Source organism: Corylus avellana, chromosome ca1, assembly GCF_901000735.1.
Source record: "Corylus avellana chromosome ca1, CavTom2PMs-1.0".
Lineage (NCBI taxonomy): Eukaryota > Viridiplantae > Streptophyta > Magnoliopsida > Fagales > Betulaceae > Corylus > Corylus avellana.
In genome coordinates this window covers 47,140,265-47,157,315 of record NC_081541.1, presented here as the reverse complement: position 1 = coordinate 47,157,315, position 17,051 = coordinate 47,140,265, and the positions used below count along the sequence as shown (strand labels likewise).

The 17,051-nt window shown below is 35.0% G+C and overlaps 3 protein-coding genes across 4 annotated transcripts; 1 reads left to right on the top strand and 2 right to left on the bottom strand.

Annotated features, from left to right (window-relative positions):
- Positions 1–1,188: 1,188 nt before the first annotated feature.
- Positions 1,189–3,428, bottom strand: LOC132167804 (uncharacterized). 2 transcript variants are annotated; one of them, XM_059578832.1, is made up of 3 exons: positions 3,099–3,428; positions 2,208–2,878; positions 1,189–1,780 (listed from the first exon to the last, which is right to left on the bottom strand). In XM_059578832.1, exons 1-3 carry the CDS (start codon positions 3,319–3,321, stop codon positions 1,553–1,555), a joined length of 1,122 nt encoding a protein of 373 aa, XP_059434815.1. In that variant the 5' UTR covers positions 3,322–3,428; the 3' UTR covers positions 1,189–1,552. The 2 variants fall into 2 exon arrangements, with proteins under 2 accessions (XP_059434815.1, XP_059434816.1); XM_059578833.1 differs by having other exon boundaries at positions 2,217–2,878; positions 3,099–3,425.
- Positions 3,429–3,573: 145 nt separating this feature from the next.
- On the top strand, positions 3,574–5,480 carry LOC132163007 (uncharacterized). Its single transcript, XM_059573208.1, has 3 exons — positions 3,574–3,735; positions 4,972–5,079; positions 5,173–5,480. The coding sequence occupies exons 1-3, from the start codon at positions 3,673–3,675 to the stop codon at positions 5,392–5,394; spliced, it is 393 nt and encodes a 130-aa protein (XP_059429191.1). The 5' UTR covers positions 3,574–3,672; the 3' UTR covers positions 5,395–5,480.
- Positions 5,481–6,070: 590 nt separating this feature from the next.
- LOC132165943 (citrate synthase, mitochondrial) lies at positions 6,071–16,333 on the bottom strand. The gene is made up of 20 exons (XM_059576663.1): positions 16,253–16,333; positions 15,925–15,985; positions 15,738–15,800; positions 15,008–15,049; positions 14,524–14,589; positions 14,333–14,398; positions 14,059–14,172; positions 13,109–13,172; positions 12,555–12,637; positions 11,782–11,831; positions 11,625–11,702; positions 11,072–11,200; positions 10,889–10,931; positions 10,553–10,639; positions 8,835–8,936; positions 7,443–7,550; positions 7,275–7,325; positions 6,696–6,769; positions 6,532–6,583; positions 6,071–6,442 (listed from the first exon to the last, which is right to left on the bottom strand). The coding sequence occupies exons 2-20, from the start codon at positions 15,967–15,969 to the stop codon at positions 6,344–6,346; spliced, it is 1,416 nt and encodes a 471-aa protein (XP_059432646.1). The 5' UTR covers positions 15,970–15,985; positions 16,253–16,333; the 3' UTR covers positions 6,071–6,343.
- Positions 16,334–17,051: the final 718 nt, after the last annotated feature.

The window sequence follows — 17,051 nt, the reverse complement described above, 5'->3', positions numbered from 1 at the left end:
AAAGGGATTGAATGAGACTTACTCTTTCAAATGATTCCTTTATCAAGTAAATCAGCAATTTCTTTTTGACAAAAATCTAAAGTATCAGTATTCATCTGAATAGGCCTAGCTTTAGTGAAAATTTTATTTTCAGAAAAAAAATTTAATATAAGGTAAAGAAACAATGTGTTTTTTCCTATGCCAAAAGGCAGTAGGAAGCTCAGAGCGAACTAACTCAAAATTTGATAAATATTTTCCAAAGGAAAATGCTTTAATTGTGAAAAATTAGGACATTTTGCTGACAAGTGCCTAGAACCACCCAGAAAACTAAAGAAAGAAATTAATGCTTTGAAAATTGATGACAATGAAAAAGAAAATCTTTTTAGAATCCTACAATCAATAAATTCTTCTGATTCATCTGACTATGATTTTTTAACAACTTCAAGTGACTCTGACTACCATTCTGCCAGTGAATTTTATGATAATGATTTCAAAATTGCTTGTAATGATTTTTGCTGCAAAAATGTTAAAACTTGCAATGTTCTCACAAAAACTGAAGAACAAGAAAATTTGCTAATTACTTTAATTTCAAAAATTGAAAATCCTGAATTAAAAAAAGACTACCTTAAAAAACTCAAGAATACGATGATTAATATATATATATATATATATACACACACAAGCTGTCACAGGCATCATGCAGTAGAAAGAGTCCTCTTCCACTTCCAACTCTTGAAGTTGATGTGATGATGTAGATACTAGATAGCATCATCTGTTTGTTTACTTTTATGTTCCTTTTGTAATTCAAATGTATAGATAGAATACATTATATATTATACTGGTACGTGTATAAATACGTACATTGACGCCCAATATATAATAGAATTCATTCAACATCAAAAACGTTCATTAGAACCATAGTGAAGCATCAACATTTTCTGCAATTTAGTTTCCCGAATTGCAGCAGCCCCACAGAATACAGGAGCAGCAGTGCCCAGAATTACATTATATATTAAAAGTTTGAGAGTATCCATCCAGAAGGGATTAATGTTTTTACTATTAATTTGTACAGTTTTTGGCATGTCGATCGAGTACCAGCTTAATTTGAAGTTGAAATTCATTCTTGAACATATAAAGATCGATTACCAGCATCAGCATGCATTTGTAACTATAATTTAGATGAATCATCACAGTAGAAAACTAGCATAATAATACGTGCAGATGGGTTGTGGTATTTATTCTTTCACTTTTCAATCACGTAAGATACACTTTGATCACAACTTTTTCTGACTGAATTCGAATTCGACTTGCATTTAATATACCAGTCAAATGACTGTGTTACTCTTTAGTTGAAAGCCGATCTGAATCCATATCAATTACTATACGTACAGTATCCTAAGCAGCTCTAGTCTCACGTGATATCCACACTTCCTACAAAAGAAACAACGTACAGTTGACAAGTAAGGAGAACTGTTTTAATTAGCTTGATAGTCTGATGGGCATTCTTCTAGAGAGTAGAGAATATGCTAGTTCAAAATAGGACTCAGCTAGCCTGTAACAAAACTTGAGAGCACTATATATATATATATAAACTTGCCTTCAACTTCCCAGCGGCGAAGATGCACCTTGATGTGATTGCACGTCCATGATCAAAGAGCCATCCCACCTCACTCCAAGTCTCATCATCTCTACTTTCTTTTATTGAACACCATAGTTGCTTGGGAAGCAATATGAGGCCACATTCATCTCTTACTGACTTCCGCACATCGCCATCGCCATCTACAAGTTCTTGAAGTAAATCCTGGAGTAGTTAACAAGACAAGGTCAGATTAACGCATACTACTCTAGCCATATATGGAATTATCTATTCTTCATCAAATTCATCATGCTTATCAACCACTTGGGGGTGATAGAGCAACAAACAATCTGTCAAATGATTAAAACAACAATGTTTAATTGGATGAGTCTTCCAATGGACTAACACATGGAATTGGAATTTCTTGGATCCTCTTCATTTTTGCCAAATTACCAATTTTGTAACAACAGTTCAAGTTTCTTTCTAGAAGTGAACTCATTAGCCACCCATGCACATTCTCTACCAGAGAGGCTTCCTGATCAAAACAACTCTCAAAGTATTTGGTTTTGAGAAGTTCACAATGTCATCAAAGGAAATATATATAGACCAAATTAAAGCGACAGCAAAAGGGGATAGATAGTATATGCCGTACGTAACTCACATTCTGAGAAGGATCGAAGCTGACAACAGCATGAGGACCCTGCCAAACACCAACAACTTGTAAGGCTTCCGTGGGATCAGTAGCAGCAAATCCAGAGTCCCTGATAGCACACCCACCTAACTGTTCCCCATTCCTGAAAGGCCCATACCACTGCTCACGGAAAACTCTAACTTTCTGCAACACCATCTTCTTCTCGCTATCGACTCGGACAACCTGGATTATCCTCACACGGGACTCCCGGTCTTGAGGATTGACCAAACAGTACTCCAACTCCAACTCCAACAATTTATGCGTACCCAGATCCTCAATTGGCCACACGGCCACGTAGCTCCCACTAGCTTGATATGCAAAGGCCGAGACTTTGTTGTTATCTTCACCACCTCCGACACTTCTCTCATCTATGCTATAACGCGTGGCGGCATCGGCTTCGCATCCAACAGTGGGAAGTAGCTTGATTGACTTGTATGTAAGAAGGCGGTCCTGACCCTCTGGTTCGGCAAGAGTGGGGCACTGAGTTTGCCAATCGAACACCTTGACCTCCCACTCCCTGTAAGCTTCTGGTACAACAGACTCAGGAAGTTCGATTGGCATCCCTTCCTTTGAGAACTCTGCTCCATACCCATCCCATTCACCCGATACATTTCTCGCAAATTCTGACCACGCTTCAACACATACAAAGAGAAAATCTTAAGCATTTATATGGGTCTGTGTCTAAAAATGTTATATCAAACTGTTCCCAGTTATTACTCGATGTGGGATTTCATCAGACTTGAATTGAAACTCCAACATATTAAACTAACAAAGAAAGAAGTAATATTCTTCAACAAGTGTTGGTATTTTCAGACTTTCAGCAACAGTGTTAAAGCAAAGTAATGAACTTACTAGTACTAGTGGATGTGGGATTGGAGTCTTGAACTTGAAAATCTGAGAGGGTGGCCTTGGCAATTGAGGAAGAGGCAGTGGCGGTGATAGTGATTGGACAAATACGTTGCGACTGTGGATGGGAAGGACGATTTGAGAGAAGCTTTGAAGCAGAGAGAGAAAAGGAAGTGAAGGCTTTGTTCTGGGATATTATGATGCTATTAGCAGCTAATCCCAATGCCATTTTTCACTCTTATCCTCTCAGAGCCACCACCAACCAACCCAGGAATGGCAGGGGATGAGAGAGAAAAGAGTGTCGTGGAGGCTGGGAGGGAGGGATGATGAAAGAGACGAAAGAATATTCCTTAAGGTACGAACGCTTCAAACGACGTTGTTTTTGTGTACCCAATGGTCCCAATCTCCACGTCGTATAAATTTAGGAGCTTAGTGGGCGTACGGCACGTGCCCTTCTTGTATAGTTGAAGTCTGCTTGGGTGTGCGTTGCCGTTTTGAGGAGCTAAAAATACCGTTTAACAGAGAAATTAGCAGAAGCAGAGGACGCGGAAGTTATCCAAAGACACAAAACAGAGAAAATATGGCAGAGGAAGGGAAAGCAGATGAGCAATTGTTTCAGCTCCTCTCCAATCTTCTCCAGCAGGTAAGATGCTTCCTCTTCTCCTTCCTTCGATCTTTCCTTCTGCTATGCGACAATATGATATTCGTTTCCTTTGATTCGGTCTTATATGGCGCTTGATTTTGATGCTCGTTTATTGGAATTACAGTGTCAATTCATCTGGGTGTGCCATGAAAAGATTTTATATATTGATTTTTGTGAAATTTAAGATGTGGGTATTTCGATTTTGTGATGTTAAGAGTTGTAAATTTTCTGCACTGATTTTTTTTTTTGTTTTTAATTATTATTATTCTCTCCTTTTTCGTCTATCTTTGAAAATAAAATTTTTCTTATTGGATTATATTTTGCCATACATTGTCATTGTAATCTTTTTTGCTTCTAATTGTTTTATCACTGTATGTATTTATCTCTTGAATCCTTAGGTTATATACTCATAATATCTCCTGGAAAACATCTTCTACCTATGCTTAGATAATAATGGTGAATTTGGCAGCAATAATTTGGTCTTGTATGCATAAGGTGCAGTCCATAACTCCTCCAAATAATCTTGTTTCTTTTAAGAAATCAAAACTCAGGTTTCCCCAATCCCCCAGCAGTTGGCATTGTAATCGAATTAAAGAGTCGGGCAGTTACTCTCTTGATCCCCTTGTGTTTGCCCCCACATGATGTATTATTCTCCTGATGTGATGCAGTTAACAATCAGTGTCATTCCCAGGTTCATGAAAGTGAAATGGAATTGGTGATAAGGGAAGAAGAATTATCATCTTGCTTATGCCAAGGGTACACGCTGAAGAAGATTTAATGCTATGGTTGAAAAATGGTTTGATGTTAAAAGAAAGATAATTGTTTTTTCATGGAGGCCATTTCTAATATATTGCTATATGAAGAATTTCAAAATGAATTTTTTACATTTGAGCCAAGACATGCAATGGCCAAAAGCTTTTGGGTTGTAGTGTGCAGAAAGTCTCAGGAGATTGTTCTCATTTATACATTTGTTAACATGAATTTAAAACTGAGAGTTCTTTTTGGAAGGAACATTATATGCTGCATCAGTCCTCTGACATTTTCTACAGCGACTTGCTAGTACTCTTTTCTTGCCTGTTGATATGTGGTGCTTGTGACAGTTTCTGAAAAAGAGGGTATACCGCACAATTAGTACTGATTACTGACTAATAACTTGTCTTTGCCAGGAATTATTGTTTGATGTTTCTCTTCAATTTGTTTTCCAATAGATCTTTCTCAGTTACTTGTATTGTGTAGGTGGAATCATTGACCAATAATGAAGAAGTTGAGTTGCGTTCCAAAATCGAAGCCCTGGGATTAGAAGTTACAAAAGTTCCTTCAAAATCAGCAAAGCATCTGGACGAGGTAATTTTGACTTCCTCTTGGACCCATTTTCCAATGATCATGTTCTCTCTCATATTTGTTCCTTATTGTAAGTTTTAATCCTCGATTATGTAGCTGGAAATAGCCCAGGAGTTGGATAAATTATCAGAGAAGTTGGACAATGTAGATGAGATGATTTCATTAGCAATGGCTGCAGACCCACAGGTGCAGTCACTCTTGAGTAATACCGCTGATGTGTGGATGCCAGTAATCACTGCTACTGCTGAGGAGCGACGTAATTTTACAGCACCAATTGATGATGATTACTCGGAAGCAGAAGGGAAAACTTCCAATTAGTTCCTGAAATCTGATTCTCGATTTTACATTGCAGTATTGCATGTGTGCCATCTCTTCCTAGTGAAATAAAATGTCTCTTTTCTTTTTCTTTTTCTTCATTGGTTAATTATTATAAGCACACTTTATATTTATCTAAGCTTTGTCTTTTCTCTTTGGCGAAGACTATGAGAATAATCCTCCATAGTTCTGTACAAATTACAAGGAGATGGTTATAATTCTGGTGGCAGAAATCAGAAATGGTTCTCTTTGCTGTGATATACATTTCAATGTTGATTTGCTTGAAATATATATATATTTGTTTAATTGTAGGGGTATTATATATAATTTTTGTATATAAACTTCAGATATTTGAGTCATTTCAAGTTTTTTATCGTGATTGATTGGCGGAAGGAGAGTTTTGGACACAAAATGGTAGTTTGATAGGGTCAAACAATAGAATTATTAGTTCATGGGGCAAAATAACAATGCATTGTAGTTGATGAAGAAAAAGGTAACTACCCCTTAAAATAACAATTTTACCCCTCTAAAAAACACTAACCGAATACTATCCAATTATATTCCCCCAACCGCCAGCATCGCAATGCTAATTAAAGAAGGCGCACAACTACGACGAAATGCTCCAGCCTCCCGGCACAAGTGAAATTAGAGGTAAGCGCTTGAAATGTTAAAAGTAGTATAATAAAATACCCATTTTATTAAGAGACATCCAACAGAGTGGTCTATAAACAACCAAATTAGAGGTCAATATAGCACAATAACGCTCTTTCTAACTAAACTCAAAATTTGTAAAGGGGAACTCAAATTTCCAAAGGTTAAATCATTTTCATCGTAATCTGACTAAACCAACGGAGGAGCTGACAACTGTGGAACATCCCTTCATTTGTTGCAAAATCCAGGCTTGTTCAGGCATTATTATTACAGACTAATTGATGCAACATACCACCAATTTTCAAGCTGACACTGCTTTCTTGCAATAATCTTCAAGCCAATCCATTGTAACACTTTTTGGCCTTTCAAGGGCCAATCCAAGAGCTCGGTCCCATATCAGCTGAACAACCAAAGAGAAAAATACAATTGGTAATGAATTCAAAGGAACATTTGTGGATAACTCAAAATATAACTAGGGGCAAATCTAACCTGCGATCCAATCCCGATACTTCTTGATACACCAAAAAGGACAGTAAAATATCTGCCCACGGTTAATATTCAAAAACATTATCATCTATCCTTAAAATTAAAAATAGCCCAATGAAAATTAATCACAGCTCAAAAAAAATCCAGAGGTAAACAATATATCATACCTAGCTTCAGTTAAACCAAAATGGTTTAGCAGCACCCCACTATGAGCATCAACATTGGGCCATGGGTTTTTCACCTACAACCATTGCAAAATCCCAAATGCAGACAGCATTAAATCCCCACTTAGCTTGACTAGAAAAAAACCATAGAATACTGATGATCTTGAAGAAAAATATTTCAATTCAGCATGTAGCTTGGAAGTCAAAGCCCTAATTTTCAATAAAAGAAAGGAAAAAGTCGCTCCAGCTTTTAATAGGAGAGACACGACAGAGAAATACATAGATGGGATCCATGTGGAGGGAAAAATAAGAACATATAAGTATGCCATTTCATTTTTGAAAGGGTTGCAATCTCTCTTAGGATATTTACACACACAAACATATATATAAACAACCAGCTGTTAATCTTGATTTAATTAGTTGACTTTGAATTTCAACCACATTACAGAAATAAAAGACAATCTTATAGAACCTTCTATCATGTCAAAAAATTTTGCCCATATTTCTCCTGCTCTCAAGATTTTCAGCAACATAAGTAACACTTGATGTATCTTGTACTCAGAGCAAACATTAGCAAATTACCTTGCCTAGCTCAGTAAGAATGGGAGGCACGACCTCATAAAGCTTGGAAACCTGTAATAGTCAATGTTAGATAAGCTCATAAAGAAATCAAGTACCAAGTAAAATGCCTGTGTCCCATAATATGGCACACCCTCGTTAAGGTTCTATTATCAGGGTATGAGGAATAACCAGCTGGAACAGTGGATCATCAGGTAAGTGCTTTAATGCAAACTCTCTCTGACATGTGTATCTTGGATCCGTCTTACGCAAAACTCCATGCCCAAATCCAGGAACAACCTGCAAATTCAGAAAAGAAATGACGTGAACTCAAGACAAAAAACCAACAGTTTGTCAAACCAAGACTTCAAACAAAACTTTAAATTGGGAAAATGATGATTTTGAGTAGACGGAGTCGGAAGAAAGATCAAATAAAAAAATAAAAAGACCTCAAGTGGTAAGTCAATATCAGTACTGCAGCACTACTATAAAGTTGAATAGATCACAAATATCAAAGAAGACTAAGTGAGAACCATGAAATAATTTTTTGAAGAAAAGAAATTCAAAGTAGAAGATTTTATGAGAATGAAAAAAAAAATCATCTATACAATGTGTGCATACAAGAGATTTTCCTAAAAGTTACACGTGAAAATTCAAAAGATCCATACATTTAAAGAAATAAGAATACTACCAAAAGCAACCATCCAACCATACAATTGAAGATGATGAGATATGAAAAGGAAACTGATACGGCATCACCAAAAAGATTGAAAATTAAAAGAACAAAAAAAAATGTTTTGAAAAAAACCACTACACAAGGTGTATACAAGAGATTCTCCTAAAAGTTACACGTGAAAATTCAAAAGATCCATAAAATTTAAAGAAGAAATATGAATGCTGCCAAAAGCATTCATCCAACCATACAATTGAAGATGAGATATAAAAAAGAAATTGATACAGCATCAGCAACAAGATTGAAAATTAAAAGAAAAAAAAAAATTGTTATGACAGAAGAATCTATACAAGGTGTATGCAATAGATTCTACTAAATTAACACATGAAAATTCAAAAGATCCATAAAATTTAAAGAAAAAATATGAATGCTGCCAAAAGCAGCCATCCAGCCATACGATTGAAGATGATGAGATATGAAAAAGAAACTGATAAAGCATCAATAGCAAGACCAAATGAAGAGCTGTTCTCTTGCTTCGATGCGGTCATTTGGCTTTTGTGCGGTACATAAAGACATAGGAAGATGGAAATAAAAATTTATAATGGTTGAAATAACCTCCAGCAAGATAAGCTGCAAATGGCCTGAAATTTAAATGAGTGGGAACTAGAGACTTTCTTTCTCCTTTCAACATAAAACTGTACGTTGGACTGGTTATGGAAGAAACAGAATAGAATTTTTAACTAGAATTACAACAAATAAGTGAGCAGAAACATCTACATGTTGTTCAATTGTCAATGTCAACCCAGATAAGCATGTGCTCTCATGGTCACCCACTTGGATACCAGAGTTTAAATTGCTCTGCTAAATTAAAACTCATGACTAAGAAGCGATAACATTAAGAAATTATTTACCTTGCCACTTTTTAAAGTTTCCCAGACATACTCTTTCAACTGTTCTGTGGTTATGTCCTCTCCACGCTCATCTACTACAGATTTGATCCATAGCAGAACTTCCTGCAATCACAATATCATGGGAATCAGGGGGGGAAAAGGCAATAACAATCATCTGCGAACAGAAAGGAGATGTATCCCCCCGATCAGAAATTTAGGAAGTGTTGCTAGACTGATCAAACTAGACATGATACAGCCAAAAGACAGAAGCAATGATGATATTTAAACCTGCAACTGCTAACTCAGTTATACAAAATGCAAAACAACCATTCTCTTAATACATTATAAACTTATTAAGAAAAAGTAGATACATGATTTTTTAATTGCTTATACTATGAAGAAAAAAAAAAAGAGAGAACACCCAAGTATGATGGAGTATACAAAATTTTTACGAAACAATACAATCTAAAATTTAAAATGTCAAAAAAATCTGAAAAAGAATGTAAAATGCCTAATATAGTCATCCAATCACGGAACGATCTCAAATATCACAGTAACATATATCCTAGCAAGAGAATGGATAACTTCTTAATAATTGGATTAAACAATCATTGTCGGTTATGATTACAGCAAAAGAGCAATCAAGCAGCTGATCACGTACGGATATCCATCAACAGAATAAAGCATCATTAACAAATAAGGGGGAAGAAGTGGACGTTTCTTCTGACCATGGATATGAATATTAATGGACCTTCAATTCACATTTAAAAGCTATCCAGCTAAAGTTGATATTGATATATACAAGTCATGAAGCTTTTCTTATTTCATTGTGAAGTTAGCAGATCCATGACTTTTTTCTGGTCTTCAAGAGAATATAAATTAAATGATTAAATTCATCTATTTCTATCAATTTAAGCTTTTAGGATAAGTGGTGATTTAACATGGTATCAGAGTCAAAAGTCTTAAATTTAAATCTTGTCTCAATCATTCACCCCCATTTCAATTAAATATCCAGGTATTGAGCATTACCTATTAAAATAGAGTTTGAGCCCACATGTGAGGGAGTGTGTTAAAGTATTAATTAAATGATTAAATTCATCTCATTCTATCAACTTAAGCTTTTGGGATAAGTGGTGATTTAATAATAATAAAAGTAGAGATACTTTCATTTCAAAATATTTACCAAGCAAGAATATACATTACTCCATATACATAAATACATGCATATGCATGTGTCTGTCTGGCATTATTATTTCAACAGGTGAATTAAGACAAAGTACAGATTTGACCAGACACAAAATTAGAGATCAAACAGGTCTATGTGAAATTTGGTCCACCTTCAGTGCTTTACCATAAGTTCAATCAGTTAGGATGGCTAATCTATGACCCATACAAAGGCTTAACTTTCTTGTTTCATCCTTAGAATTTCAGCACAAGTTTTTACTAGAAGGCACAAAAATATTATACAAGTATATGCAATGAAGTTATGACAACAGTATTTACACTGAAGTATACAATCAATATCTTTTGAGGTACGAAGAACCAATGAAGTTATTACAACAGTATATACAAGTAACATAAAAGATTATTTGCATTAACCTTCAAGTACAAACATGTATCATCTCTACATATTGACAGTTACCAATAAGTATTATTAAAAGAGAAGAAAAAAGGAAAGATTTAGCAGTTTCTTCTTGAAGAACAGATAATATATAATGTCGTAACAGAAGATATCATACCTGATTAGCCAAACCATGGAGTGGTCCAGCCAAACCATTTAATGCAGCAGCAAATGAAAGGTAAGGATCTGAAAGTGCACTAGCAACCTGAATTCAGTATGACATCAACTAAACATCAGGATTTAGCTGGATAAAATGTTTATGATGAAAAAAAATGAAATGAAATAGAATAAATCAAATATCACAAGTTTTAGGACTGATAAGTATATTTTGGGATGCTTGTTACATAACTCCAGTATAAGTCAGAAAATTCTGCATGTTATAAATACCAAAAAATAAACACTTCAGATAAAATGCTCCGGGAAAAAAAAATTGGGGGGGGGGGGGAGAACTTACCAGGTGGCCAGTGTGAGCACTGACATTGCCACCTTCATGATCACTGCAAAACAATATTGTATGACATGTTAAAGTCACCTGCGTGTTCTCTGTATACCAATATGTTCTAGTGAAGATGAATGATATAAAGTGATCTCAAATGTAATCTATGTCATGTTTTAGAAGAAATTAATATATACAAACCTGTGGATAGTGACATAAAGCCTCATAAGTTCTTGCATTTTGGGACTATCAAATCCCAACATGTGCGAGAAATTTCCACCATAATCCAGTGAGTCATCCAGCGGTATAAATTTTCCATCTTTGAATATCCTGCATACAAATACAAACAAAATTAATCCCAATATGATTAAGACAATTCAAAAACACTATAATGTAAAAAGTCCGTGCAGACTGGTCAGATATAGACATCTAGCAAGTCAAGAAACTACTTAACCAAAAAAAAATACAAAGAGAGTAGGGGAGTCACGCCCATAGGAGACAGAGATCAATGCCAAGAAGTCAGTGATTATGTTTGACAATATACAGGCCAAGTTCGCTTCATTCACAAAGATACAGATACTTCATTTGTAAGAAATAAAATTCACCTATGCTTGCATTTAACCATTTACAAAAGCTTTTATAACCCTAACCCTTAGTTTACATCATTCTAGATCCAGTCCAAAATATACTTATAATAAAGAAAAAAGACCCAGTCCAAAATGCAATGTCAATGAGGAATCACATCCTTACTGACCTGCGGTACACATAAGCAGCCACAAGTGGCACTCGAGCAATCAAATTAAGAGAGTCTTCGTATGTTGGCTCCCAGTACCTAGAGACAAAAGAATAGACATGCTTGTGTAACTTAATAGGTCAAATTAGAAAAAAATACACAGTCGAAAGAACATTACTTCGATTTATGAATTCCCTTCTCATATGCCTTCTGGAATTCACTCTGAACCTGAAGACAATATCAAGTCATTGAATACTTGTAAGTTTCTCGTCTACTTTCAGAAACTCAACAAAACCATCCAACAGTTTAGTGAGAAGCCTATTTATCATCTTCCAGTTTAATTATTGAGTTTCCCATTATTCATTTATGAGTTTCCCTTTACAAAAAGAAGAACAAAGAGCAAGGAAAAGAAAAATAATATCTACTATAAAATGAAACTATAGAAGATAAGCAGCTCATGTAGAAGAACCCCAAAGAAGCTTAAAGATTGAGTAATAGCTCTAACACATGAATTTCTGAGGTGAGAAAATTGGCCTTCATCACATAGACCACTAAGATCAAGCAAAACAAAAGCACATCAGAAGAAGCAGCAAGCAAAATAGAAACTCCTCTAATAAATTTCAGTTCATTACCCCTGAATCTGAGAGCAATCAAGTTGGTCCTTTATAAACTTTCTTTGATGAAGATCGGTAAAGAAGGGTTTCCAAAATTACTATTTGTGAAAATGAGTTGAAAAAAGCAGCCCAGAGATTCTATAGATAAGGAGGAGATCAAAGACTCTATTGTGCACAACTCAGACAAACTCTTATGATGTTGCAACAACCAGAGTGAAACCAAATGCTTGATTATAGTGATGCAAATTTAAATTGACAGAGAAAAGACTGGCTTACAAAAGAACCAAAAAAGTAGAACATTAAACAAGAAAGTAAGTTCAGAAGTCCATTTATCAACCTGGAGGGCCATAACACCCGTTGCAAACTGAGTCATTGGATGAGCTGTAACAGGTAGAGCATCAATGGCCTTGAACGCATAATCTGCAACCAGAAATGATGCACAATGAACTTATTTGCAATGCACCTGATGACAAGGGAGCATTTTAGGTTGAAAGCTAGCAGAGAACTCGAGTGAACCTAGCACAATAGATTTCAAACCAGAAGGATTGTACATAAAATAAAAATAACATACATGCTATAATAAAACGCTCAGACTTAGTCATTCCTGGTCTGATGAAACTAGCACTTAGGACTTTTTTCTTATCATACATTAGAAAGAAATATTTAAAAATAGAACGCGTACAACTAAGAATTCAGCAACAAGGTTGTGGTGTTTTGATGACGACTAATATAAAGAATAATGCAAGTGAACCCAACTAAAAAGATCTCATCCCAGCCACATGGGGTTGACTTGTTGCCGAAAGCTATCAGTAGAAAATCGAGTTATGAGCATTTGCTATTCTATATAACTATGTTATAATTAGTTCAATGTAAGATAATATCATACTGAACCTGGGACGCTTGCACGACTTCGCAATTCCTTGGATAACGCATCTACTTGCTCTTTGCTTGGTACCTGGAATATAAAGATGTTTAAGTACACCAAAACCTTTGAAAACATTAAGCTTATATTTGGATCCAGAATTCAAAAACTCCAACATTTTTTTTTTTTTATGAATAAAAAAAAATAAAAAAATAAAAAAACTCTGAAAATTTTCAAATTTGGAATTTAAATTTATGGAAATTTCAATTCCATCTATGTAAATTTTCATTATTTGGTTGAGAATATATAAAATTTTTTAAAAAAAATAGAGTATTATGCTAGTTAGAACGATGATGGTAATGATTGTGGAAATAACTCGACGACGGTGTTGATATGGTGTCGTGGAGGAGGTGGTAGTGATGGTGACAGTTTTGCTGGCAGTAATAAAGATAGTGCTAGCAGCTGCAGCTGGTGATAATGATGGCAGCAGCGTGAAAAAATAATGATTGTAGTATGAGAATAGTAATAATGGTAGAGTTCATGGAACAATGCTTCCCCTATGGAATTTGAACATAGGAGTTTGATAGATATGAATTCCTGCATTCAAAATTCCAATAGTTTTTGAAACGATTACCTTGTTAATCCAAATGAAGGAAATCAACACAAGAAATTTCCAAAAATTGCATGTTTAAGTAAAATCCCGCCCCAAAATCACTCATCCAAACAAGGGATAAAGCCAAGAGATGGTGTCAAGTCATAGGCAATTAGTAATGTGTTCAAACTTGAAATTTAGAAGTAAGAAATCATTTGGGTTGAGACCACACATCTAACGATTAGAACCAGAATCAAACAAGGTTTCAGATGTCTTAAGTGACATTTCAAGTTACATGAAACTTTCCCTATTTTTTTATTTGGATTGTATTCTCCATATATCCTATATCCTATAATGTGTTTTGTCTCAAACACAAGGATCACACACCTTTCCCGTCAAAAGAAGCCAGAGAAGACCCTCAGGCAATGGTTCTCCTTCGGGCTTTGCAGCTGGTAATAACTTCTGACATTCTGGGATTGACAAACCTCTAAAGCGAATTCCCTGTAAGATCAAAAGCCAACCTTTCAGATCTATAAAAGATAGAACTTGAGTCATGCCCCAATATTTCATCAATTAATCATTAAAAATCAAGCAAAAGAAGACACCTACTGCAAGGAAATTCATCATGAAACAACCAAGACTTGGTAAATGAAAGGTATACCTCATCTGGGTCAAGTAATGAAGTTTCCCATAGTAACCCTGTCATTCCTCTCATTCCACCAAGCACCTTGACAATTGTGATAAACGAATAAATCAATTAGAAGTTACAAATATACTACTATGTCTCGTTTCTGCTGTTGATATTAGACAGAAGCAACAGAATGAACACAAATGTTCCAAAAGCATATGTACCATATCAACAGTGATATTTCCAAGTTGAACCTTTCCATGTTCTGACTTAAGTTTCTTCAGGCGCTCCTGTAACCAAATAAAGTTCAAAAAATAGAGAAATGAACTCCTACTCAAGATTATTTCAAAAAACTTTACTAGCCATGAACACTTGTAGCATATTCAACTAGTCTAGAATTGAAAAACCAAAACACACTCTATTCTGATACAGGTTGAATCCTTTGCTATGAAAAGGGCAAGGATTCTTAACTAGCTCTCTCATCAAATGCACATGCCATTTACAGCATTACACAAAATGCAAAAATAGGAGATCAAACAGATACGCACGTTGTATCACAACCGGGTCAATTACACTGCTTTATACTCAAAAGCACAAAACTGGAAACAGAAGAATAATACTAAATAAAAACCTAACAAGTTTATCAGACAAGAGGGGAGGGAACAGGAATATAAGTTACAGTCAGAAGTAAAAATTTGTAACACAAACCTGTTGCTCAGGAATCAACTCCTTCAGCTGAGAATGAAGATCCTGTTTGGCAAAAATGACTGGTATGAGCACGGTTATGATATAAAAAGTTTCAGAAAGAAGCAATTACTTCCAAAGGCGAGCAATTGTTAATCAATAACAAACCAGATGACATGCTCAAAAGCTTTACCACTTTCATACACTAGCATGTAGATACATATAGTAGTTAGAGCAATTTTCGTAAAGCAGTGGAAAAACAAATAAAATATACAGTGGTAGAAGGACAACCTAAACAAGTAGAATCCAGTCAAAATGGGTTCCGAAGTAATCCTAGGTTTATAATCAATTGCTGTGTATTACTGTAGAATCAATTGCTGTGTATTACTGTACCCTCAATGTAGCATATTACTATTTCTCATGATTTTCTTGATATTTGTTATTTGGTGCCTCGCTTGTGTACTTACTGTATATTTGGATTGCGCCCTTTTATATTTTTAATAAAATTTCGATAACCTATAAAAATCATATATAATGTAGTAACGACTGAATCTAAGGAGCAGGTTGCAAATATACATCAACTTAAGGCACTAATAATTGATTCAGCCTCAAATCATTACAGTATAAAATAGCAAAAATTGCACGAAACACGCATAATACAACCGGCAATGTTTCTTAGTAGGAAAAGTCGAGATGTTAATTGTAAATGAGCACACAAAAAAATAAGAAACAGACAAAAAGAGAGAGAGATTACAAGATCAGAGGAGCTCTGTATTTGGAACCATCTAACGGAACTCTTGAGACTAGACTGCTCGCCCTGCAAAATCAAGTAACCGTTAACTTCCATTTCAATCAAATTCGAAGAAGTGGTAGCACAGTCGAAGAAATTCAATCCAAAATATCTCTCAAGCTTCATGGCAAAGAAAAAAAGAGAAACTTACAATGCGAGAGCGCAGCTTGGAAAGCAAAGACACGCCTTTGAACATCACTCTCTAAAATAATCTGCGCGAAAATAGATTCAGAGAATTCGCATAATAAAATCAGAATAAATATCCATTCCCTAAAAAATAAAGATCGTGGAGAGTTCTGAGGTTTTGAGGGAGCATTTGCGATAAGCGATCATATGATAAAATTAATAGCAGTATTAAGAAATCGAAGACGCACGATTTGCTAAAAAATCATAAAAATAAAAATCCACTAGCATGTAGAAACGGTTGGATATTTGCAAAGAAGAACAAAAAAGTGGAGAATTCCACAAAGGAGACGTACCGATGGCCGAAAAGTCACAGAATGCTTGCTGTCCCTGGGGAGGGAGATCTTATATATATATATATATATTGGAAGAACAAGAAAAATACGATTAGAAAATTAGTGCTTAAAGCCTATACAATGAGAGTAAATAAATCACCTCTTGGTTTGCTATTTATATCTACTTTGCCCTTCAAGTTCACGACCAAAGGATTCATTCCTTTCGCCAACTTTTCTTACATGATACAGTTCACGACCAAATGGTATGTTTGAGATTGTGTTTGAAGGACATAAAAGTATTTTTTAACTTTAAAAAGTTTGTTTGAAGAAAAAAGTACTCGTTTGGTAAAAGAAAAATTAAAAGTACTTTTAAGAATCCAAAACGCACTTTTGGTAAAAGCTTAAAAATGAAGCTTTTATTCAAAAGCTGTTTTTGACTTAAAAGCTCTATTTCTCAAACGCAATTTCAAACTAGCAAACAGGCTCTAAGTAATTCTCGAGTACTTATCTTAACAATGGTTTATTCAAAATTATTAAACCTGCTTCTATTAAATTTGTGATATATATATATATATATATATATATATATATTTTGGAGACCACCCTAGATCTGGGGCAGCCCCCAAGTCAAATGGTGGTTCCCCCTTTTATATATATATAAATTTAGGCGGCTAATTAGAGATAATTTCAACAAGATCTACTTATCTAAATAGGTGAGTTCCTTAATTTGGGCGGCCCAAACACTAGTGTTTGGTAAATGGGTTGGCCTAGACACTATAGTTGATATAAATTGATGTGAAAAAAAAAAAGTAAGAATGTT

Bases quoted from the DNA above. Each gene is read 5' to 3' on its own strand.
- LOC132163007 (XM_059573208.1), top strand. From the start codon at position 3,673: ATGGCAGAGGAAGGGAAAGCAGATGAGCAATTGTTTCAGCTCCTCTCC. The intron at 3,736-4,971 runs GTAAGATGCTTC...TGTATTGTGTAG, and splicing joins TCTCCAATCTTCTCCAGCAG to GTGGAATCATTGACCAATAA. The intron at 5,080-5,172 runs GTAATTTTGACT...TCGATTATGTAG, and splicing joins CAGCAAAGCATCTGGACGAG to CTGGAAATAGCCCAGGAGTT.
- LOC132165943 (XM_059576663.1), bottom strand. From the start codon at position 15,969: ATGTTCAAAGGCGTGTCTTTGCTTTCCAAGCTGCGCTCTCGCATT. The intron at 15,050-15,737 runs GTAATCTCTCTC...TTTGCCAAACAG, and splicing joins TACAGAGCTCCTCTGATCTT to GATCTTCATTCTCAGCTGAA. The intron at 7,551-8,834 runs GTAAATAATTTC...CTGAATTTGCAG, and splicing joins AAACTTTAAAAAGTGGCAAG to GTTGTTCCTGGATTTGGGCA.
- LOC132167804 (XM_059578832.1), bottom strand. From the start codon at position 3,321: ATGGCATTGGGATTAGCTGCTAATAGCATCATAATATCCCAGAACAAA. The intron at 2,879-3,098 runs GTAAGTTCATTA...TATGTGTTGAAG, and splicing joins TCCCACATCCACTAGTACTA to CGTGGTCAGAATTTGCGAGA. The intron at 1,781-2,207 runs GTACGGCATATA...TAACTACTCCAG, and splicing joins CTTCTCAGAATGTGAGTTAC to GATTTACTTCAAGAACTTGT.